Source organism: Mesitornis unicolor, unplaced genomic scaffold, assembly GCF_000695765.1.
Source record: "Mesitornis unicolor isolate BGI_N332 unplaced genomic scaffold, ASM69576v1 scaffold301, whole genome shotgun sequence".
NCBI lineage: Eukaryota > Metazoa > Chordata > Aves > Mesitornithiformes > Mesitornithidae > Mesitornis > Mesitornis unicolor.
The window spans coordinates 38,870-64,951 of NW_010162939.1; the positions used below are offsets into that span (position 1 = coordinate 38,870).

The 26,082-nt window shown below is 39.1% G+C and overlaps 1 protein-coding gene across 1 annotated transcript in view; it reads right to left on the reverse strand.

Moving 5' to 3' along the window:
* LOC104547895 (protein unc-13 homolog C-like) overlaps nucleotides 1–26,082 on the reverse strand; it is a gene marked incomplete at its 5' end in the record, with an annotated part of 86,387 nt that overhangs the window by 24,664 nt on the left and 35,641 nt on the right. The window contains 8 exon segments of the mRNA XM_010193764.1: nucleotides 118–241; nucleotides 1,324–1,473; nucleotides 3,857–3,945; nucleotides 10,981–11,058; nucleotides 15,352–15,429; nucleotides 17,028–17,171; nucleotides 17,609–17,705; nucleotides 18,684–18,810. Of these exon segments, the coding sequence (XP_010192066.1) occupies nucleotides 118–241; nucleotides 1,324–1,473; nucleotides 3,857–3,945; nucleotides 10,981–11,058; nucleotides 15,352–15,429; nucleotides 17,028–17,171; nucleotides 17,609–17,705; nucleotides 18,684–18,810 (887 nt within the window).

Below are 26,082 nucleotides of genomic sequence, written 5' to 3' on the forward strand. Positions count from 1 at the left end.
TCATTCCTTCTGGTCAAGGTACAGAAAAGGATAGTATCAGAGCCCTTGGCAAACATCTGATTAAGCACACTATTATAGTCCTTTATAATGTGTGTGAACTGCTGCTGGGACACTTACGGTTTGGTCTGTCAGTGGTGGAAGCACAATTTGTTTTTCTATCTTGTTCAAGACTAACTTCCATAGCTCTTTTAAAACCCGTTTCAGAACTGTCTTCTCACAGATTTTTGCAGAGACACTTAAACTGGAATAAAACAAAACATAAACCCGTCTTCAAACCAGCATTAAGACTTCAGAGGTGCTGTATCACTATATGCTCAGATTAAAGGTCATTATGGTTTAGCTTTTCTCTACCAGTAAGGATTTCTCAATGGCTTAATTATTTTGCAATATTATCAGTAAATATTTTTGGTGAAATAAAAAAGACTTGCAGATTATAAATCATGTAAATCTCCACTATCAAATTTATTACTTACTATATTACTGATATATAATTATAAAACATGCAAAATGATGATGAGTTATAAAGTTTCCTGGATGATACAGTTTGACACTCACAAGCCCCTCAATTAAAGCTTTGGTATAGAGTTTGCTTATGGCTCAAAAATCAAGTGTCTCCCTTGTTGACTTATACTTCTGTGATGTAGAACTAGGTGTTCATAGCTAATACAAATTCAGGGCTACCATTTGAAAGCAGTTATTTCTATGTGCTGTCATATCTGTGTGTAACTCATATATGTGTGACTGGAGCCCTGAAGTGCAAGATCAGTGTCATGCTGCTTGTTCTCACAGTCACTTCCAGTGAAGGTCCAGTGGTGTTTCACAGGTACAAGCAATGACATGGCCAAGGACAGTGAGGTGCTTATAGATGTGCCTGTGCTGCACATGGCCTTTCAACCCAGCCAGTCCTGTCACTGCAGGATGCTGATGACAGGGTACGTTACTTTCAGGGCCCAGTGTGAGTTTGCAGGGCTATCTCAAAATCTAGCTTTTTACCGACTGAAGACAATCAAGCTGCTCTATTAATGTCTTATATGGTGACCAGGTTTTTGGGGACGTAGAAGTGCATGTTAATAAGCAGGAAAACACCGGGTGCCAGCCTAGGACAAATGCCAGACCATTTCAGTATAGGAAATTTACTTTTGCTCGTTTGTTCAGTAAAATCTTTTGTCACACCACAGCTTGTGGAGGAGAGACTGCACACTAGCACCTTTGTAATGACTCAAAATGTGACAAGAAGTAGAAAAGCAAATACGTAGCTTATGTAGAAACTGCTTAGTATAGGTAAACAGGTTAAGCAGACACAAACCAGTCTGCCACACTTACGTTTTGTCCAGGAAATCCATGAGAGGCCGAAGCACAATCTCAGCATCAATGGCCGCACTGTTCTTATTGGCTGCTGCATTCCCATTCCCTCTCATTTGATTCAGCTCATTGCTCATTTGTCTTACACAGTCTTCAATAATAACTTGGAAACTACGGGATGGAAAGAAAAAAAAAGAGAAGGAGAGAATTCTGGGATAGAAACATTTATTATTTTTGCATCAGGCTTTTGACAAGATTTAAATATTTCCTGCAAAGACAGTAAGTTCACAAATGCAAGATGCTGCAGGTGTTACAGACTGAACAGAACTCTTCCTGAGGATTATAGCTCACACAACTAATTCCTGTACTGTTTTGATTCTCCCCCCTCCCCTTGTGGAAACCTCTGTTATTATTTTCTTTTCACGACCTTGCAGGGGTTCCAAGAGGCTGAGCGCTGTGTTTATCTTGTGCCAATAAGCACTGAATCAACTGAGTAATACCTGGGGTGAGGGGGAGGCCTCACAGCCTGATATTATTTTGGTGAAGCTAAGCAGATCACTTTTAATTGCCTTCTTTGTTCTTCCTCCACCCCACCCACCTTGATTGAACACATAATGAGCCTCGTTAAGGGCCAAATTGACTTAAGTCCCACCTCACCAAGAGTACAAATCTGGCATTTAGAATGCCTGTGTAGGAGAAGGGTAAGAATACCAACTATTGGGTGGGTTGGCAGGCCTAGATCTCCTCTCCTCCTCCTCCCCTCCACCCCCATATGCAAGCAGGGTTGCCTTCTTGGTGAGAAACATGATAATTAACTAAGTATCAATCTATGTTTCCTTATCGTAGTGCTTATTTATTGTAGCATATGCATGATTAATGATAGTTAATGTTATAGAGATGTAAGTTTAAATTTCGGGATGGCATTTATGTTTGTGTAAGACAGTGTACTTATCACCAGCAATTCTGAATCTATTGTGTTTGTTGCCTTAAATCATCTGTCTTTTTCAGTTTTGTGAAACTGTTTCAGTGAAAGCCCCTGCAAGGGCTCTGTCAGTCTAATATTGACTCTGATAAGTCAATACTCACATAATCCCTAATAGACATAAACTGTTGACCAAGTCTGAGACTAAGAGGGGGTCCAGCCACACCAAGGCTCCTCTCTGAGAAGGAGTTTAGAAAGCAAGAGGGTCCTTTCTGAACCTCAACAGGAGGTCTCCCCCTTCCCCAGCCACGTATCAGACTCATACTCTTGATGTGAGGCTCTGCACACATGGTAATTTGATTTACGAACTGACTTATGATTAATTGAATTGGTTTAGGATTAGTTTATGAACAGAAATGCAAAACAGAGACCTATTAACGTAAGAAGACTAATGGCAAAGATTAATTTGAAAGTGAAAGAGAATTTGCTATGAGAGAAAAACACGACTATTAGGCAGTAAGCCTGGCTAATCGGAAAGAGAGAATACAAATCTCCATGTGCAAACACTGGAAAATGTGGAAACTTTTCCAAGTACACTTGGATGTGTACTTACACGCACACATCAAAACCCTAGATGAAAATCAATGTGAAGCTGCTATTGAAACTGCTCATGGAGATCCCTGGGACCAGTCCCTCCAATAAAAGCCAAAATGATGCATTGGCTTTTCTTAACATCAGTCATCTTTCTAACAGTGTTAACCTCACAAACCCCAGCAATAAACCGACCCATGGAGAATGTTCTAGCTATCTGGAGCATATCCTAGATTGACCTGTTCTTGTGTTTTCTTTTGCTGAAACCTAGAAAGAAGCCCTGGAAAGAAATAATACTCATGCACTGCCGATCATCAGAGAAGCAGGGCCTGGGAGCAAAAATAAAGCAAGGCAATATGACAGACTAAGCACACTTAGAAAAAGTGAACACTGTCTGCCCAGACGATTCATTGGTGGATTAAATAAGCAACTACAGACTTGGCTTAATGAACACCACTGCAGCACTAATCCCTCTTTCTTAGACTCCTTTCTAATTTGAAGCAGAAGTAACTTACAGCTTCTTACAGCACAAGCACTGCTGGCACAGGACCACAGCCATTCCAGACTGCAGTGTGCAGTCTGATTAATGAAAGATTTTGAGAGTAAGGGTCAGAGTAAACAATTATTTTGCAGAGCCACAGACAAGCAAATGACTCAAGAAGGCCATTCCTACGACCATTTGAAGGAGGCTAAACATAGGCAGATATCCTTGATTGAAGCAGGCTGCTTGGAAATACATGGTTAGAAGGAAAATTTTAACACAGCATTAGGCAAGAACAAGACAGTGATTTTTTTGTTTCCCAAAAAGCTGAACAAAAGTTATCAGCCTCACCTGTGTGACACGTTCATGCCTACAGACCGCTTTCTGTTTTCATTAGTGAGATTACTGCTATATATTTCAGTGTCTAAATACACACACCTCCTCCCACTTCATCAAGGCAGAAGCAAGCTGTACCCCAGGACACCCAGCCAATGACCCAGAATTAATCGACGAGGTAGATTTTTGAACGGGAGTAATTTACAGTAAAATAAGTTGCTTACCTCGTAGCATATGTTACGCTGAGTTCATCCAACACATTGCTAAGTTTCACCTGAAGCTCTTTAAGAACACCACTCGCTTCAGGATCCAGCTGCAAAGAGATAAGCGATGTTACATTTTACTTACACATAACTTTTTTGGGTTTTTTCCCATTACAATTAATGAATTGGGAATTGTATGCAATGATACACTGCACTATGGAAAACCAAATGTGGAAACACCTGTTACAACACAGGATTGCTTTATTAGGCCTAAAAAAACCCCAATTACCGTTTAAAGGAAAATATTTGATTGTAATAGTGAAGAATTACATTGGTAGAAATGAAAACCGTGCCATTAAGCAACCGCTTTCTATGGGATGGTGCAATTTGTGTTGGCAGTCACAAGAACAGAATTACCATTATCAGGCAAACGGTATTCACAAGCCATACCAGGTGAAGGATGCACGAGAATTTAGCGTTTGTGTTAATAATACTGCAGATGTTTTAAGATGTTAAAATTCTTTTTTTGCACATTTCACCACCATTGGTAATTCTTTTGTGATTTGCCTGGAAGATGTTTCCATAGTCCCATTAATGCAGCATAAAAGTAGAAAGGCCAGCACTGGAAAAGATGTCTTGAAGATGATCCATGCTGCTTCTGCTGGTACAGTGTGAGGCAAGGGAATCCACTGAATTTCAGTACTTCTGTTTCTAAAGGCCATTAAGACATACATAATTCAAGCACAGTGCAACACGTTCTGGTGCACAGGGAGAACAGCGTCTGCACCTCTGATACAGGGTTTCTTACCACAGGAAGAAAGAGAATGCAGGGGAGAAATACAGTTTTGCATTTACGGGGATGGGGACCCATGCAGAGATATTTAGTAAAAAAGAGATTCTGTTGGTACTGAGCATCAGCTTGCTAATTTGCTGTGCATTCTTTTTCAAGTTTAAAGAAACAACAACAACTTTTTTGTCTCCTTGAGATTTAGCATTTAGGAAAAATAGTTACGGTCCATTGAGGGATATGGCTGATGATCATCAGGATCAATAGCTGAGTATGAATTAACAGCTGATGTTCCAGGTCGTTCAGCTATCCACATCACAACGTTAGGGAATGATTTTCAATGACAGTCCTCAAAGTCTCACCTCTGTTCTGCAGTAAGGTCAGATACAGCCCTGACAATTTCAAAGGAACTGCACATTTAGAATACGTAACCAGGCCTGTCTCTATTTGCGTTTTTATATCTTTCACCTGCACAAGTAGTGCTCAGTGCTGCTTCTTCACCTGATGCCTCAGAGCACTACAGTGCAGCAGGTCAGCTCTCTTAATCACACTTCAGAGATGAGGGGAAGCCGTGTCACAGCACTTTGGATAACTTACATGGGACTACACAGGAATTCTAAGGCAAAGTAAATTAAAAACAACCTCTGAAACACCCTCAAAGATCTGCTGTATTCTAAGTTTAGACCGTGCTTTCTCTCCTTAGAGGTTGTGCAGGGTTTAAAAACATAGAAAATCCAATACTTTCATTACGGTTTTTGACAAAAATCTGATCTAGGTGACAAAGGGAATTGCCATGAATCCCTTAGAAGATATTCAGTGATGTGTAGCGCTTTTCTAATCTGAAAAACTCATCTTTTAACACTGTGACTACTTACTGATTTAATTTTTAGTTACTTTGCACTGAGAGAAGTTCTGTTGCTTCTCCATGTCTTAGTTATTTCCCTGGCAGATACACTCTGTCAGTTCATACACAAGTTATTGTTTTCCTTCATATGAAAAGCAGGGATAAACCCCCCTAATTTTACTGAAATGTCTATATTAGTTAACAAAGATAGAGCCTATTAACAAAGATTTTTACAGGAAATGTATTTCACTGGGGAATTATACTGCCTCCTTGGGTGGGATACATACAGAACACAAATTTAGGACCACTAGAACATTAACATTTAGCCAATACTGAGCACACAATCATTCGTACTGAACATGATACACATCAGAGACAGCACAAAAATACTAGGCAAGCAGAAGACTCAAAATTTCTTACCAGATCATGCACAAGCTAGAGAATCATCTTGTTACTGGGACTACAAGGGCCCATGGAGTTACTTTCTATCAGAGGTTGTTGTGATAACCAGAAAACGCAATATATTTGCTAAATCCACCTGGAACTGGACTTAGTTTGGCCAAAATTGGATTAAATGCTATCATCAGATTGTGAACATAACACATATTATAGAAAGATGCATGCAAATGCTAGAAGAGAGAGGGCTTTGTGCTCACAAATTGCATGAACAAGTTTGTGTGTGCACAGCTGGAGGCACTGGCAGGACATCCAGCCTGGTGTGGACACATGCTCAGGATTATTGATGCAGCGTCATAGGGAGGAGTGAATATAAAGAGGTATGCGGGCTGACCATCCAGGTGCTGGACACCTGATGATGAGATGACTAAGAATACGTTAGCGAGACTTTTAAATGCTATTTTTATTTTTGTTTAGCTACTGGAAAACACAGTAATTTGAGTGTCTCACTAGGACTGAAATGTGCACTTTTCCTTTGTTTTATCATGTGCCCTCTGTGTGCTTGTGAGCTCCCAGGGCAAATCAGAGGGTCCTCAGGCATCAGCCCTTGACTGGCATCATCCAAATATACCACAGCCAGGGTCTGCTCTTTTTTCTGGTATGGTGGAGCTGAGATGGTAACCGTTACGATGGTTCTACACCATGAAATTCTGAGGGGGCTTCACAACAAGTTAAAGATGGTTTTCGGATTGCCTTGTGCAGTGGAGCTAGGATTAAGTCAGCTTTTGGTACCTCACACACACTAACTATTGTGGATTATCTTCTGTGAATCTTATCTTTCATGCATAAATTAATCCAGCAATTCTTTAATATGAAAAATGTGAGAATGAAAATGTCTGAGAATGTCTCATATAGGGCTATACAGATAAGGAAATGAAGTATTTACAGTACCAGGGACTTTTCCTTTTCTCCTTGAGTCTCATCTTCTCCATAGGGTTTGATGAAGGAGGAAAAATAAAACGCGAAAAAACCAAACATGCCTGAACAATTATTTTGGAAAGTAAAAGGCAAAAAGCCCTGAGCAGACTATTGTTCAGGGTCAAATGAGTGTCATGAATGTGCCATATCTAATTTAAGAATCAAAAGAGAGAAAAGACCATATATGCTTTAGCTTCTTGGGTTCCATTTACAGTTCACAGCATGTATGGGCTAGTCTTAAAATATATAGGTAGGTTGTTCAGGTGTCAAAATGTGATTTTTTTTGTTTTAAAGACCAGACTTATTTCAATAGTGGACATGTTGTTAACCTGTTAATGTCTAAATCATGCTTTATTGCCAATTTTTAATTTGCTTGGCTTTCTTAGGATCAGAAATATTTTTGGTTTTTTTACCATCTTCTTAAATAATGGAGTTAATTTTTACCCCCAACAGAACATACTCAGGAATTTGTTGGCACACTTCATGAGATCTGTTAATTATGCATTATTAAACAGATAATTAGAAGTTTGACTTTTTCTGAATGCTAAACAAAAGCAGAGAGTACTTTTGTGAACAGCTGAAAAATTAAGATACCAGAAATGTTTGAACATCGTTGTTTCAAGTGCTGCCTGTCTAAAACTGTGTCATTTTCTATACATACAAGCCTTGGGAAAGAGCTAAGGATCTGATGAATTTGGCTGCTTTTGACATAACGTGTTTGAGCTGTTCCATGCTGTAAGTACTAGCGCAGGCATAATCCTGTTAATTGCAAATTTGGAAGTGTTTCTATAGGAAACTACAGAGATGCAAATTACTTTTGCATGAGTGAAAGGAAACCTCTCTGATCTGAATTCCATTTATCTGCAGTTTCACAGGTCTAATTGCTTCTAGTTTCCTAATGAGACCACCTGACTGCTTCCATTCAGAAAATAGCTTTACATATTCTATGGACATCTAGGAAGGATACAGGCATTGGTCAGATCTGTTACTTTAGCAGTTCTTTTTCTGTCTCTGATATCCATCATTCTTCCTCCACCTCCACAAGTGACGATGGAGGTTGGGTGAATCCCATCTTAAGATGTTTGACTGCCACCATTCTAAATACTCTATAAGCAGACCTGACTTTACAGATTTAAAGATGGACACTTCAGAAGTATTCTGCTTAAGTCTGGGCCTCTGTCATCCCATCAAATCTTTAGGACCACATATAGATTCCTACAGGAATTCCTAAGCATTACATGTAGAGTTGGAACTGAACTTACTGGAGTGGAAGCCTGATCTACCTACAGTCAATATTATACTGTGGTACATAAACAACCTGCTTTTGCTTTCCACCTTTTTCTTTTTGATCCTAATTGCTGTAACTCATTTCTGCCATGTTCTGCCATCTGGTGAAAGGCAACACAAGCATTAAGGTTTTTTTCTTTTCCTTTTATCAGCTTCCAACTTGTCAGACATGAAAAAATGACTTAGTGCAAATGTATGCACTCCTTTTGGATAGAACAAACAGGAGCTAAACCAAAATTCTGTGTTATGATATTCTGTTCCCATGACTTTTCACTTGATTTTCAAATAAAAAAAGGCAAGTAGCTTGGATCCGACTTTACTACTCTTACTTTATTATGGCAGACTGATTTCATTTACATAATTTTTAAAGTACCCTTCCTGCTTGGCTACAGCAGCAGAGGAGAGCTAATAAAGAAACTCATATAGTTCAGACTACTTTATTTTAATTGCAGGAGAGCTGAGAGCCTGGGTTTTTTTGGTTCTTTTTTTCTTTCTCCATTGGGCTCCCTGACCTGTAATATTCAACAGGCTTACTCTCAACATAGGGACTTGCTGCTTGATTAGGGTGTTTTGACTGCATAGTTTGAAAGAGGTACCGCTCACAGCATGACACTGAGGAGATTAACAGCATTTAATTTTTCTTAGAATTAGTTTTACTTCAACTGGAATAGGTTTCATTATTCCACTGAAAATTATCTGACTCTGTTCTCCACAAGCAAAATCCTAAACTGGTTTTTTTTCCGTGCAAAGAAACTGCTTACAGATTTTATTGCTGGCTTTGTTTCTTATAAGTACAAGTTCAATAAGGCAAATTGGTCGTTAGCGTTTATGCTCTTGGAATGTCCAGAGGAATAAGTAAGTTTTTCAGTTTGAGGACAAACATTTTAGGGGCACATTGACACGGATAACAGAAAAATGAACATGAATATATTTTTCTTAAAGGAATTCACCTAATGAGAAAGAGTTGACACGGATAACAAAAAAATGAACATGAATATACTTTTCTTAAAGGAATTCACCTAATGAGAAAGAAACAAAACAAATGTTTTGATACTGTAACAGCCTTAATAATTCACCATCATTAACATCAAAAGGGAAAGCAAAAAGGATGAGAAGTGAAGAGAGGTTTTGAAGTAAAACTGTTATGAAAAACCCTAATTAGTTTTTTTACTATATTTTTTATTATACAGCGTATTGGGAGCAGAAGAAAAAACTAATATTTTCTTGAAGAAAATGGAACATTTTGGAGCTTCAAGAAAATATTTTGATTTGAAAATAATTTTATCAATATAGCAATAAAGTGCTGCTCTGCTTTCCTCTGCCCTTGTCTTCATCAGGATTTATGGACACTTAGCTGGTTTTATGGTTCATGACATTCAAGACTTAGGATTGGATCCAAGACCTTAATACAAAATACCTTGCACAGAACATAAAAGCATGGAAGACAAGATTATTTGTAATATTTGGAGAGTGAAAGGGGATTAATAGTAACACAGAAATATAGCCACGTCTGGATGATAAATATGTGTTTTTAAAGTTCGAGATGAAATGTTCGATGATGACAAGGCTGCAGAAGTGTATCTCGTGTTCTCTGGAGCAGGAAGAATTTATGCCATGGCAGCCTCAGGAGGTTGTAACCAGCTCAACAAAACCTCCTCACCATGGGAGTTAACCTGTAGGTTCATTTGGAAGGTGCTGTTCATGGCACGGTGCAGGGAGCTATCTTACCTCTGCAGTGTCCCACTGTTGGGTGGGAAAACACGAAATAAGGTATTTTCCAATTCTCCCTACAGTGTGGTCACATTAGATCTAAATTCTCTGAAGCTGTCAAACCAGAGTCTCAATAAGAAAAAGCTGATGTATGTGTAACTTCTTTTTAAAAGCCAGCTACTGATAATAGGGATATTTATGATTTAAAAATTGCTTTTTAACCAGAAGACAGGATTCTATAGCTTGAAAAGCTGTTAATTTCTTCATTAGCTTTCAAAACAGTCAAAGACTACGATCAGCAAAGTATGGAAGCACACGTTTCTGTCCTTTTACTGTTGACAGGACTTCAGGCACTTTGAAGTCTTCTGAAATATGAAAGAAGATAAAGCTGAGCATGTTCTGCATTGTTGAGGAGCAGCTTTTGGTGAAATGGTGCCAAATCTTGAATACAAGCAGGCCCTCAGATACTGAAAAGTGCACTTAAAAATGTTTTATACATTTTTTTTTTAATTCTGAAAGACTTTGCACTGTCTGCCTAGTAAAACTTTTCAATTTAGAGTGTCAACTGAACGCCCAAGCATAGCTCTTTTTGATTTTAGTTCATAGGGAATTACACAAATGCATCAATGGAAATTAGTAGGAAATATGACTGCTCTTAGCCTTAGAAAATATGATCAGGAATAATAAAAGATGCTTACTATCACAAACCTCATAAGAGAATCTCTCTCCTTCTTTCTTCTGCTCAGTGGATTGCAAGTCAAAGGCATTAGACAAAGACATGACACATTACAGACAAAGCACAAAGCACATATTCTACAAAATTTTCAGATACAAGCAAAACATACCAATACATAAAAAAGCAAAGTATAGTCCAATACGAACATTAAAATAAAGCTGGCACTACAGAATACAACACAAAACACCCAGTGTTGGTTGAACTTTACAGATCATTAGCATGAATCTTTCTAGAAAGAATAGATCTTTCTAGCACTGTCAGCACATTAAATAGTTCCTGTAGGCTTTTGTTTCTAAACGATTTGATTTTTGTTTTGAGGCAGAAGTGAAGGCTGTGACTGGGTTGAAAACATGATGCTAATGATCTCTAAGGAGCTGTGAATGAACCAGGAAACAAATACGACTCACCTCCTTTCCTCCCATGGACTCAAACATTTTCTCAAGCTGGACCCTCAACTGTTGAATGTTGTTCATCAAGATACAGGGCTACAAAGAGAACACCAAATGTGAGAATGTGCGTCTTATGTTCCCTTTATGCATGAATATGTGCATTCACAGCCTCTGGGCTGGAGACTAGCTCTTCAGCAGCCCTGCATTCGTGCAGTCGTGGTTTTTAGAGGAGGATCTCAGGCTCCTGACCACTGCTGCCTCCACTCCTATAATTCACGCTCCTCCTTGCCCAGTCAGCAAACCCACTCGGCCAGTGACTGCCCATTATGCCCTCAGGACAGCGTTGCCCCACAGGAAACCCAATGCCTTCTCCCAACCACCTGGGCACTTTTCAGATCCTGAACCACATGTTAGTCACACTTAATACAGTTACAACTGGTGAACTGATGCCAGTATTACATTATTGTCTCTTTGAGAGTAGACACAATAATGATCAAAGTACTTTGGGAGTGAGAACAGACTGGAGGAATGGCAGTGCCAGTCTTTGCGGAAAACTGTGACAGCACTGTAACCCAAATAATGGCTGATGCTTAAGTATTTGAATAAATCAATTGGCAGTTCTGTTAATAACAGAATAATATTTCAGAAGTGTACATTTTGCATTGCTTGAAAGGTTGGTGAATGAATTAGGCATTAGAATTCTGTAAACATATTATTTTAGTCTAAAGCGTTGCTGATTAAGCTCATGTCTTTAAGGCAGAATAGAGAGCCATGGTGCAAAAGACAGCAATCACTGGATAAATATAAGGTAAAAAGTAGAACATGGAGAAAATTAATGTAATTACTACAACATTAGGGAAGAAAGGATCTATTACTAGAATTCTGTGCTCTCAGGTGACGTTAGATGCTAGTTTGGGATGGTGTGGGGAAAGCAATAAGACAATACTTGCTAAAAGAGTTCTGCTCGGCCAAGGTCAGTGAGTTTTAGTGCATGATGGGATTCACTTAGACACCAAAGTAATGCATTCAATAAAACACTTGTACTTTTGTCATACAACAAGAAGGTGATGGAACGATTACAGTGATTGATGCTCATTTGTACTTTGCTAGTTAATAACACGATCTAATGTAGTGCTGAAGCATGGAGGGATTAGATTTTGGTTTTCAAGAGATCAATAACATAATTTAGCTTTAATTAGTTCTACATTACTTTGAAAGGAATTTGGTGTCAGAAGCCTTCTTAACTGAACGGGGGGAAAATAAAAGAAATTTGATCTAAAGCACGTTATTTGCCCTCCTGCATAAGGCAGCCGGCTTTGTATAATGGTTCAGATATCACCTCCCTTCCTGATTCTTGAAAAATCCACAAACCCCACTTCTTCTATTTGTCTAATTTATGATCACTGACGTTGTGTCCTTCTCTCTCGTGCTATCTCCTCTCTTCTGACATATTTATTATTCTGGAATTTATCTGCAGTATCACAAATCAATGATTATAATTTCTGATGGGGAAATAAGTAGCTTAACATAACGTCTTGGTTCCCTTGTTCAAAACAAGTGCGAATGCCTTTGGCAATGTACTGAAGCTGTAAGATAAATACTTCCTACTGAGGCAGTTTTCAGTCTCCTTTGAGGCTAGCTGAGGTGGTGCTTTCAGAGCCTAAGCCTACCTTGGCTAAATGGAAAAAAAGTCTATTGCTGTCAGTAAAGAACAGAACCAGAGCTTAAAAACATTCTCATCTTCTTATTTCATTATCATCTTGTCCTCAGAACACTCTTTGCAGCAGTTTACAGGAATCAGCCAGGCAGATGCAACAACACGTAAAAGTGAGTGGCAAGTACAATTCATAAACCAGGTTTGTTTGTAAACTCTGACAGGAGGTGGAAGATAAGAGAATGGTTTTTACGTTACATACATGTCCTTACGAAAAGTGCCTTTGATGTGCTTTTATTTTTACCGTTTATGTGCACATTTTATAGTGTTTAATAAAAATAGTAGAAGTATTGACTTGTAAAAGAATGCCAAAACATAACTTTTATCATAAACATTATTTGTTTTAATCTCTTCTGTCAACTCTAATGCGGGAGATGGGCTTTTAATATACCTGAGATCACCAGATCAAATGGTCTTTTATTAAGCTAACATTATGTCTTTCAGAAAGGTAGCTTCTGGTAAAAATAAGTTATGTACCCTAAAGCCATTTGCTCTAATACTTTATATCATAACGAGATGAATTCCATCTAAAGCTGTAGATTGGCATACCAGGGTGACTTCAGAAATCAGTCGCTCCAACAATTAACAAATCCCATTGGGCAGGCCAGAAGGCTACACAGTGACTTAGTACTATGTATTAAAACTAATTTCTTCTAGAAAGCAGTAAGCTTTATTTAATATTAGCATTAAATTGAAAGAAATGGAAAAACAGAGCTGCAAAGTTTCTTTTTTACATTAAATTTTGAGAATAGTTATGGCTTATATTGGGTCAAATACAGAGACAGATTATTTTAGATGACACTTGGTTTGGACTGATTAACATTAAAGTAGAAGATGTGTAATGCTTTTACTGGTCCATACTGGGGATAGAGTGTGTTGTGTTCTTTTCAACTTTGTATTTGCCCTGGAGGGGAAAAATAAGGAATATGTAGAAGACGTATTTGTAAAGTTAAAAATGCATGAAGCTTTACACTCTGCTAGATTATGGGGGAAAAAAACCTGGCAATGTAGTGTGCTGGTCTATCCTATCAACCGGTATCCAGTGACAGGAAGCATGGGAATGGTTCAAAGCTGCATCAGAGAAGATTCTGGTTTGACATTAGGAAACATTTATTTACTGAGAGGGTGGTCAAACCGTGGAACAGACTTGCTGGAGATGTGGTTGGTGCCCCAAACCTGTCAGGGTTTAAGAGGCATTTGGACTTAACAACATGCTTTAACTTTTGGTCAGTCCTGAATTGGTCAGGCAGTTGGACTGGATGACAGCTGTAGGTCCTTTCCAACTGAAATCTTCCTCTCCTCTCCTCTTGTTTCTCTCCTCTCCTCTTCCTGACGTGTTTCTGCAGCTATGAGACTGATTCTCCATGCACAATGATTGTCAAACTTGGCTCAGTGCTTTTACTTTTTCTCAGATGCTGAAAAGATGTAGTGCCATGAGAAGAAAGATGTGTGGCTATCTGAAGTGAGTCTTTTCAATGTGTTTACTGCAAAGGGCTTCAAGGTTGAAAATATCTGAAGTGGGAAGATAAATCTGAGACATGGCACACCTATATAAATAAAAGTTACTCCCCTGTAAAAACTTGAATAGAAAACTTCTACTTAATAATAAAGTTTTGAGTTTGGTATTTTTATTTATTAACTCTATTTCAGACAAAATTGTGTAAAAGGAGCAGAATGCAGTAAGCCTCTCCTAGCTAATATATTTGTGGCCTGAAAAATTAATAAGCTTAGTCTTTTGTAACGTTGCTCATGAGAACCATCAATAATTTATATCTAGCTGCAATAGATGTCTTTCTGAATTCCATTATTCTGTATACGTTGGTGACCTCTAGATTATGGCACTGTCTCGCACTGTGGAGAGCACTGGCAAGAATGAGCGTGTCCTCAAGCCATGCACAAGGGTGTGACAAATAGAGCTGAGATGTGTGTACGAGCTGTGTAATATAGCAGATGCAGTGCTAAATGTTGCCTGCCTTGGGAGTGCCAGCTTTGACTGAATATCAACGATACGGAAAAATCAGTTTACAAGAACAATTTTCCTTGGTCACGTTAAGCTATTGATAATGTTTTGATTTGCTTAACCACATCTTTAGTATCCATGTCCCATTTATTTCTGAGTCCGTGGCAATCTGGTCCTTCATTAGAGAGTCCCTTGTAAGCAGTGAGGAAACAAAATAGCACATGATTTTCTCCTCACTGCAGCATGGATAAAGCACAAAGAGTGAGTGGTAGGAGCATAAAACTCTGCGCACACTCCCTGCACAGGGCACAGTGATCTTATAAACGAATGAATAAATTGATAAAGAGAAGCAAGCCAATGCAAACAAAAGTATTTTATTCTGTTTGGAAAAAGAGATGAAGTTATATTCATCATATTCACCATTACCTGAGGCTTTTAAGCAGGGAGTGTTTCTGTCTGCTTGTAATTTTTGTTTCTACTTAAATATGGAAATTTTTCACTAGGATTCTTTCACTAATCCCACCTATTCCAGCTTTTACACAGCGAAGTAAGCAGCTACGAAATCATGCTGACCTTATTAAAAAAATAAAGCAAAACAAAAATCCCTTCCTTCGTTCATACTTTTTCTCATACATAAAAAGTGATGACATTTTCATAAAGTACAGTGAGACATTTAAAGGTAATTTCTGAGACAGAAAACACAATTTTTACTCACCACGTTTTCTTTATCGCAATACGAGCCGAAGTAATTTGAAATAATTACAGCATACTGAAGAAGCACTTTGTTGATAGTCTAGGAGAGGAGAAGAATCTTTTAAATGGTAAATGTCATAATGTAAACCAAAAATGATTAAAAACCACAAAAAGGAGGTTTGTATAAATTACAGATTTTAAAGGTGCTTACACATTTAGTGTATTGTATTTTTTAGATATAAAGTAAACAATCTTGTGAGCATATTTTCAAATCCCTGCACCACAGGTGCTGGGTTGTTCTTAAGGGAATGTGATCTTCAATAGCAGAGATACTTTAATTTTAGCCATACTGTTTTTGTAAAGCACTGAGAGCTCTACTCACACACACACAGAATCACACACAGAATGGCTCGGTTGGAAAAGCCCTCTGAGATCATCACGTCCAACCGTTCCTGTCTACCCACTAAACCATATCCTTAAGTACCTCATCTACCCGCTCCTTAAACACATCCAGGGATGGTGACTCCACCACCTCCCTGGGCAGCCTGTGCCAGCTTCTGACGACCCTCTCAGTAAAGAACTTCCTCCTTATCTCTAACCTGAACCTCCCTTGGCACAGCTTGGTGCCGTTTCCCCTTGTTCTATCCCCCATCACCTGGGAGAAGAGACCAGCACCCACCTCTCCACAACCTCCCTTGAGGCAGTTGTAGGTGGTGATGAGGTCTCCCCTCAGCCTTCTCTTCTCCAGGCTAAACAAGCCCAGTTCCCTCAGCCGCTCCTCATCAGGCTTGTTCTCCAGAGCCCTCCCCATCCTTGTGGCTCTTCTCTGAACACGCTCCAGAATCTCAACATCCTTCTTATAGTGAAGGGCCCAGAACTGAACACAGCACTCGAGGTGCGGCCTCACCAGTGCCGAGTACAGGGGGATGATCACCTCCCTGGCCCTGCTGGTCACACTGTTTTTAATATAGGCCAAGATGCCGTTGCAATGTGCTACATTCTTAATGGAACAGTAGCAAGCTCAATAAATCCTCTAGGGTGACAATGCATAGATTAAAAATATAATGGAAGCATAAGACCAAGGGAGCACTGTTCAAAGCCTGGCAGTATAAGTTTACCTTGCAATCATAATGTACATGGGAACTTTGTTTGCAAATGGAAAACTATTGCAACAGAAAACCAGGAATAAATGTAAATGCACTTTTTATAAAGTCATCATGACTATAATGGAAATCTAAGGCTTGTGAGGAAATGTTGCAATCCAAATAGAAAGCTGCCCTAGCAAAGCTGAGTTTATCAAACAACAGATGAATAATAACTACCACCTTCAACCAGCAATGCTTTATTGCCATACTCTGAATTTCCCACCCCCTTCCACTGACTAATTAGATAGTTGCATTTCACTGAATTGCTTCATTAACAGAACTGTAGTCGATGCTTAGCAAGAATAAGAATTGATTTTATAACATATATAAATATGAAATCTCAGAGAGGGGACAGAACTTCTCTAAGTCGTAAATGATTTTGATGAATTAGATGAAAACCAGTCTGGAGCTGCAGACAGCTTGTCTTTCTAAGGATCCCAGTCAGAGATAGAAGAGATTGATTCTAAACAACACTGGAATTAGCTTTTAAGTACATGGCAACACAATGTCACTCTCTCTGAGGCGTAGTTGAGATGCATTGATTTTAATTTACCTTTGCAAATCTTCTCATTAAATGAGATAGTGCTTCTGGATTAGGACACTCCAGTTTCCTAATAATCTCAAAGCTTTGATTGAGCTGTGTGAAGACATCAACGACAGAACAAGAGAAGAGGGCATGATCTGATGTTTGCTGAAACTAGAGAGAAACATTCAAATGAGTTAATACTCGTTCAGAGATCAAAACTGTATTAACTGATTTTCTTACATTTGAAATTCTTTCTAGAATCATAACAAATAATAAATAAATACATTTTTAAAAATGTCTCACTGAGGTACGTGGCTTTTCACATTTCTATTACTTTCAAACCTTTTAAAAATAAAATAAAACCTCTCTTTCACGACATCAGCGTCACATTAGAGTTTAGTGAAAGCATAGACTGAAGTCTGTGGGGATTTAGGCACATGGAAATAGAGTAGGAATCTGTCCATAGGTTTAACCTTCAAGAACCATTACTAACTGCATATCTTGTGAGGTCTAACAACGATGCTGTGAGACCAAATGTACTTCTGACTTTGCAATACTAAATAACGGTCTTAATTCTTTCTTTATTATTTTCTTTAACAAATACCCACCCCATCTTTTTTGTCTCTTTCTAGTGCTCCATGAAGAAATTCCATTGAGACATCCTCATTTTCATCCAGCCACTGAATGACAAAAGGTTCAAACCACCTGAAAATTAATAACAGTTTTGTAAAGTAAGTACAGTTGAGAAAGATCTGGAGAGAAGAGATGCCATCTCACCCAGCACTTTGGCATTTTGTGTCTTCCCATTCGTTCTTGTTGCTAAAAAGTTTTTCATCCTAGAGAAATGTTTGTCACCAAGGACACTGTGGCTACCACAAGGCATTTCAGGCTTCAGTTTCACAGTACTCTAACTGGTCTACCCAAGCGATGCAAAATTAGCAGCAGCCATCAGAGAAATGTGTCCACATCTTGTAGGGGATTATATTTTGCCCAATTTTTTTTTCTTTTAGAATGTGTCTTTTATCAATACTGCTTCTTAACATTTATTTATTATTTGCATGTGAAATAACTTGGAGAAAACTCCAAGTTTTATTTTTCTTTATTAAAAAAAACACCTAAATAATAACAAGCCCCAAAACATCTTGGCAAATCAGCAGACTTGCAGAAGATTAAGATATGAGATTAAGGATAGCTCATATAAAAGGACAGGACTGAGCGTATCAATTGCAGGAGAAAAGGTGAAAATGAAAACACCAGCTGAATATTAACACAATGCAGTAAGAATAAATTCAGGAGTATATCCCATTAGCCTTGTACCTTTATTTGTATCTTTAGTCTAATTTGGGTATGAAACAAAGGCAGGGGCCTGTAATGAATACTGCTGCTATTTCCACATTTCATACGTTTCTCAGGTGTTTTCTGACCAAACTATTCTGTCATCTATGAAGAGCTACAGTTACAATAGCTGGATAAAGAGTTCTATGAAATAGCTAATAGAACTTTTAGTACCTGGACTATTTAATTTGCTCAAATGAAGAATTAAAGAGGAGGAAGTGCAAAAAGTAGAGAGTTGTGAGTGCCGCACACTTAGAGATCCTGCACAAACTTGGGCATAAATATTTGATGATAATAAACCTTGCACCAAGCCCACACTCATGGGATACTTCCCTGCACGCTACTTACAGGGAGTATTCAGGCGCAGCATCCTTGAGAGCAGAGAGTTCTCGCACATATTCATTATAAAACCATTTCACTTTGAAGTGCAAATTCATGTAATCTGTGCTTTTGCATAACCGCTGCTTTTCGTGTTCTGTAATAGAATGAGTTGAAATAAAAGCATTTAATAGCGTTCTAACAGTAAATAACATACTGATGCCTCAGCGCAGTAGTGACGCCAGAATACAGCACTTGCATTTTAAAACACAATTGGTCTGAGTTTTTGAGAGGTAGCAGTACCCACAGTTTCAGTCTTCAGGTTGTGAGTGCTGTCAGGAAAAACAAAACAAAACCAAGACCAGACCACAAGTGAGACTTTTCAACTCTCTTCACTGCAGTGAGGAAAAGACCATTATTTGGAATGCATTAACATATGCAAATGTGTTTGGTGTGTGATGAAATCGCCACTGACCCGGTGACACTGTATCTAGCAAATAATCTAATTGCAGACAATTGTTCTTTTACAGAAAAATGTATGGAGAAGCATTGTAGGAAGGACTACAGCCCAAGGTGCTTTCCTTGCAGGCCTGTGACCAAACAGCAGCCCTTTGGACTCATGTTTGATTTTTTGCTCATTTTCCCAGTAACCGCTGAAGGAAGCTGAGAAGATTTTCTTAAGGCAGCACACAAAAAAAGAGCTGCAGTTCAACTATTGTTATTGTGGCCAAAGTGTAGGACCCTGCACTTGGTCTTGTTACACTTCATACCATTGGCCTTTGCCTGTTGACCCAGCCTGTCCAGGTCCCTCTGCAGCATCTTCCTAACCTCTGGCAGATTGACACTCCCCCCAGTTCAGTATCACCTGTAAATTTACTAAGGGTGGACTCAATCCCCTCATCCAGGTCATCATTAAAGATATTGAATAGAAGTGGGCCCAGTATTGATCCCTGGAGGACACCACTGGTCACTGGACACCAACTGGATGCAGCACCATTCACCACCACTCTCTGGGCCCGATCATCCAACCAGTTTTTAACCCAGCGAAGAGTGCAAGTGTTCCTCCCTCTGAATCACTGAGGAAATGTTACACCAGTGTGATGCACCTATGTTTTGGGTACTTGATCCCAACGAAATTTCCCTAGAGTACAGGAGTTGGTTGCTATGCCATTGCCTCTTCTAACGTAGGTGTTATGTTTATAGTGCTCTATAATCAATCCCTGTACTGCTGAAATGAACTGGAAGATTCTAATTGAATGTAACATATTTAATCAAGGCACAAATGAAGAAAAAGGTAAACTCAAACAAAGCTCACAACTGAACTTCAAAATGAACTTTGAAGAGATGCAGCAGCTAGGTTCCACTCTCACTGTGTGAGCATATACAGCTCCTCTCTGAAAATAAGGTGAGTTAACTCCTCAAGAAATAGGACATGGAAATTCAGGGAAATTCAAGCTCTAGCTGCTGGAGACGACTGCATTTGGGAATGTCCTGCAGAAGGAGAAGTGTGAACCTTTTCTCCAATCAGCAGGTGCAGAACTGCACTTAAAAATGAGATCTCTTAAGTGACTTTCTGTGGGGACAAAGTCACAATTGTGCTTGATTTTTTTTTTAATTCTTATATTTTTATTCCCAGTCATCAAATCATTTCAGACAAAAGACATGACACTAGTTTTTGTAAAAAATGTGAGTTGCAATGAAGATGCATCACCTTACTGGTGAAGAACAGTAATCAAGGACAAGAAGAAAGAAGGGGCAAATTATTCTTCTGGGCTGAGATACCTAATAAACTGCAGAGGAAGTCTTGACTGCCCCTTGGTATAAGACAGAGCTCTTCTCCTGCCCCTATAGGTGACAGACAACCCCTTCAGCTGAACAGAACATGTCTCCCTTGCATTTTCAACTTATTGGTTGGTGGAAAGGACAGGGCCATGTAAGCTATAAATAACTTCCAATTACTAATCAATGTAGGGTTCATTTAAGATATCATTTACAGTGTAATAACCTAGCTAACACGGTAGTATTAGTATATGATGACTAGCAAAACTGTCTTGCTCACAGTTAGGCAACACTAGAAACGTTTACACACAAATGTTTTACAATCAGTGACTGCCTAGGTTAAATGTTAATAACAATGTTTCAGAACAAGATTAATTTTCAGTTATTAAAAGAAGATTAAATGAGGCCAGAGCTTTCATTATTACATATATGGGGCAGCCTACACTGCTATTATTGAGTGACAACTTTCAGACTAAATAATGAAGTCAGGCACTCACTGACGCACTACATTTTTTTCTACTAACATCTGGCACCATAAATATACCTACAGTGAGACATAAAGGAGCTTTAACTTATTAAGATTTCTATACATTTGTGCTGCAGTATAAATGCTCAGTAGTACTTCTTGTTCTAACTATGGTTCAGTATGTAACATCAAAGAAGACGGGTTAGGGAAGGACCAGATGATACAGTGGACAGGCCTCCAAGTGCAAGGTCGTGCCATACTAGAGACCTCTGAGGCAGCTCCAAGTAAGATGACACATTGATACAGCACAGTACGATGCCGTGAAGAAACATTAACTGAGCTCCTGGGAAGGGTTCTGTCCACTTTACCTGTCTTAATTAGCTGGGCTAATTAGCTTCGACAAAATAGAGCCATTTGGTATGGCTGCAGTGTGTTTTAGGCAAGCCTGGGGAGCTCTGTGCTGCATGTGATAGGTACTCAACTGGATTCTCATACTCACAAAGCTCAGCCCTCCAGCACATTCAGTTTGTAGCTGCTGCTATTGACACCAATGTCTGTTATGCTGACTGAAGGACCTTTCTAACTCCTCTCTTCCTTCAATCACGCCACATTCAATCTTACTGATCATCTGCCAAAGGAAAGTTTATTAACCCCAACCTTAATCTCCTTGTCTTTGTCTTTACAGTCTCTCCACATCCCCCAAGAGACTTTGTGTGACTCTTTATTCCTCAGGTCTCTGGAAGAACGAGGATGGAATACATTTGTTGAAATGTGTGAACATGGAATGAGACAAACTAAAATAAAACAGTTTCATATTTTGATAGCCTGATGAAACCCTACATTCTGGTGGATGCTGCCCTGTTCTCCCTTCCATAACTTCAGCCCCATATCCCCAGATCTGATCTGTAGTCTTCCTCTAAACCAAGGCTATATTTCCCCTTAAAGGGAACTTCGTAAATTGTGAAGCTGGAGTGAAAATAGACTTGAAATCTGCCACCAAATGGCGTGACCTTTCTTTGGGCAGCATTAGCCTTTTTTTTAATGCTGTCTCTGTGCTCAGCATCAACTCACAGACCTGCCTCTTCTCTTTCAAATCACTCTATTGGATTCTGTCACAAAAGAGGACACTGTCAGAGAAACAGGAAGATGATATTTGCTTATGCATTGAGGACAACAGCAAACTTCAAAAGCAAACCTATGTTAAATGCATAAAATGGTGTAATGACTTGTTCTTCTATTCGCTCTGCAGGATTGAGACTGTCTATTGCTGTATTTGCACAGCAGATAATTAATTTCTGGCCTGATTCTGGTCTTGACTTCTGGCCACTACCAGAATTAGATTATCATAATAACAGCAATTAGAATGTTCTCTTTCTAACAGACTGGAGAGCTTTCAACATTTGATCTGACCTATTCAAAAGTTAGAGATATAAAAGATCTGAAAATGACCTTTCTGAGGACATAGAATTAAAAATTTTGTAGTTGCATGTCTATTTTCAGCTCGTTACTCTCGTCATCTTTCAACCTTTGCATCTTCATACTTGCAAAAGAAAAGATTTCTTACCATACGAATTCAGTAACAAATCGCTTACACTGCTGGTGAAATTCTCTCTGTGTTCTCATTTGCTTGTGCCATAAATACAGAATAATTTGAGGACCAGACAGTACAAAAATATTAACACCCTATAAACTCAGATATGCTTCTGTAAACTAAATGCCAAACAGCAACGTATAATCTACCACACAAATCACTGTTGCTTCATGATTAACCTGCAAAGAAAAAAAGAACGGGCCAAATCTAATGAAGTCAGTTCTCAAACAAACATGTGAAGGTTTCTCCATGCAAAATCTGTGCATGAAAATAATTCCAAGCTCCTTAGATCAGAAAAAAATTTAGAACTGCTGTGGACTTGTTATGGTTTGCATAAAACTTTTAATACTATGAAAAGGCTAAACACTGATGTTAATTTAAAATGGAAGAAAATTTAGGACAAAACAACGCACTCAATACCAGCTTTTAGTAAAGTTTTGTTTGCAAGTCACGTCAGTTTGGCACAGTTCAGCCCTGATCTCAGCAGCCATGGAGACTTGAACTGTGCTTTCGGATGTCTTTTCGTCCCAGAAAGTGAGCTGTTTCCCTCAACAGCAGCCATCTACCCTGTCACACGCAAATACGCTGTCTTGGCCTTCACTGGGACATGGAGCCCCTGTACTCTTCTCTAGCAACAGGCCACTGCTATGGAGGCTGCTGTTGCCTCTGTCTTCTCCATGTCACTACAGCAGCCTCCTTAGCTCCTGGGCAAGGAACCAGCAAGAATCCCAGGCAGAGAGGTGCAGCGACTGCCAGGGCCTGGCTTCCAGGGCCTTGCTGGCTCCTCTTGCGAAGCAGGTGGGCAGCACTGCAGAAGAGCAGCAGATCTCCCCAGCAGCAGCAGCAGCAGCAGCAGCAGCAGCTCCATACATCCCCTGAGCAGATACAGGAGGCTTACAGCTGTACAGCGAGAGGACAAGGCCTGAACAGTCATTTTGAACTGCCCGCAGGAATAAGGGAAAAAGTTTGTAAACTGGATGTTCCAGTACTGGTCATCTGTTAGAGAATGGAGTTATGACATACTCATTTCCTAAATTTAAGCTGATGGGAGTGGCTGGATATATTTGGGAATATAAGGTGGGAAAAAGCAGAAACAGGATCTTGGATGAGCTAATTTAATCTTTTTTTTATCACATTAGCAATCGTTTTGCAAACATTGTTGGACTGTATCATTGCTTCTTGATTACATGCAGAAAGGAATCAACTTTATAACGCAAAAGATGCTGCTTCAGGAGATTAATACTAGACTGAATCAGGCCAAGATTGCGATTACAGCCCTGGACTCTACATATGAACAGATGGTAGCCTATGTTAATAACTTGGAAGGCAAGACTGGCATAGCAGAATGCAATGCATTTTAATGAACTCCATTAAACACATGAGGATCGAGTGTGACCATATTTAAGGGCTTACCCCTAATCTTGTAGAATCCAAAGCAAAAAAATTTATTGCTATTAACTGGAGAATCAAACTCGGTCTGTAGCATATCCATGGAAAGAAGTAATGCTATAAAAACCAGTGAAGCTGGGGAGACAAACAGCATGCTGATCTGTATTTCGTGCCCGGATTTATTGAGGTTCTTGTTTAGGAATGACAACACAGAAGGTGAAATTATGTATATTTATAATAGTTTACAATTAATTTGAAAGTCTTTTAATTATTATCTATACATAGTTACTGTTTCACTGCTGATTCTGAGAGTGACATAGAATTTCTAATGGCAAAAAATGGCATTTACTCTCCTCAGAAAGACAGTATCCACAGCAACACGGAGATGAGAATACAGGCAGGACTGGTTTGGAATAGACATAGAAAGTCAGGTGCCTCCTACTGAGTCCTCTAGCTCTCTTTCTCTGCAGAATTAGAATATTAACATTAATATTTGTTTTAAAGTCCTGATCCAGCCCAACTATCCACACGTCATATACTGTACAATTAACTCTTCCTCAGGACCTTTCTTTTCTATTCTTTACAGCCCAGAAACAACCCATGGCTTCATCTGAAGCTGCCTTTTGAGTGATCAGTGTGCTCTACTTAGCAAATAGGGTGAATGATCTTTTGTGAAGTATCTTATTGCATTAGAGAATATTTATAGTTCAATGGCTAAAACACTACAAGCACGTGGGTGCGTAGGGATATTTGTGTACACAACATAACTATACATTTAAAGTTATGAAAGCATGACATATAATGGCTATTAGAAATTCGTACTAATCTATATCAGCTATCTAGAAGTGCAATCAGAACACTGAGTTGCTGAACTGCCATCTTTTGACACCTGCTCCTGATTTACAGCCTCTCCAGATATAAGGTTGTAACCTGATGTAACCCGGAATATGTTCTAACCCAAAATAGTGGCCTTCATTTGGTCTTTATGCTTCTCAGCTCTTGGTAGCTTTTGAATCACTGACCACTGTCAAAGGATGACGTTAGCCTGACACTCTCCTGCCTACATTAGCTTTCTTAAACATGTACATTTGATTCACTCTGACATGACTATAGAATATCACCTGCAAAATATTAGTGTGATTCACACAATCCCAGAATGTGAGGAGTTGGAAGGGACCTGGAAAGCTCCCCCAGTGCAACCCCTGCCAGAGCAGGATCACCAGAGCAGTCACACAGGAACACGGCCAGGGCTTTGGGTGTCTGCAGAGAAGGAGACTCCACAACCTCTCTGGGCAGCCTGGGCCATGCTCCATAACCCTCACACTGACAAAGTTTGTCCTCATGTTCAGCTTGAGCCTCCTGTGCTCCAGCTTGGGACCATTGCCCCTTGTCCTGGCATTGGACATCAGGGAGAAGAACCTGAACATCTGTTCTCCTACCCAAATTTTAGATTTGATTTCTCGTGTCTCCATTCTACATACTATAAACACCACTCCTTTAATTCCTTCCTTCCTTTCTTCCTAAGTTTTTCTTCTGCTGTGCTCAGTGTGCAGATTCCACATTCAAATAATATAATTCACAAAGTAATTTTTCCATTAGTAGCCATTCCAGACACTCATCTTTTATCTCTTTTTCTTTATCACCATAAAAATCTACAGTATCAAGGTACCACCACACTGATACTATGACATAGATATTTTGAAGCAAATAATACAGAAATTAATCTGAAAATACTCCTTTTTTTGTCATTTATGCCTGTTGAGTTGCATTGTTGTTTAAATCCATCCTCATTTTCACCACTGGCAGACTTGCTCTGAAGTTGGTACCAGGCTTCACTGAAGACAATGCGAGCTTTGCTTACCTAAAAATGACTGTTAGCTACTTCTTCTGCTTATGAAGTGGTGGGGGGAAGGTGGTGGTGGAAAAAAAGGCTAGCACGATAAATCCTTTGTTTCTATGGATTACATTTTTTTATAAAAGGATGAGAAAAATTTTGCTTTGTTTTTAAAAAACAATGTTCTATATTATAATTCCTTTCACATCACGTTGGGGTTGGCCATGGGTTTATAATCTGCACTGACTGCTTTACAATTGGCTTCTGATTTGATCCATTCAGTTTCCAATTCATCTTAGCTATACTTTAGATGTCAGATGGAAACTAACTTGCATTTCTCTCACATTTAAACCTGGAGTATGTTTATTAG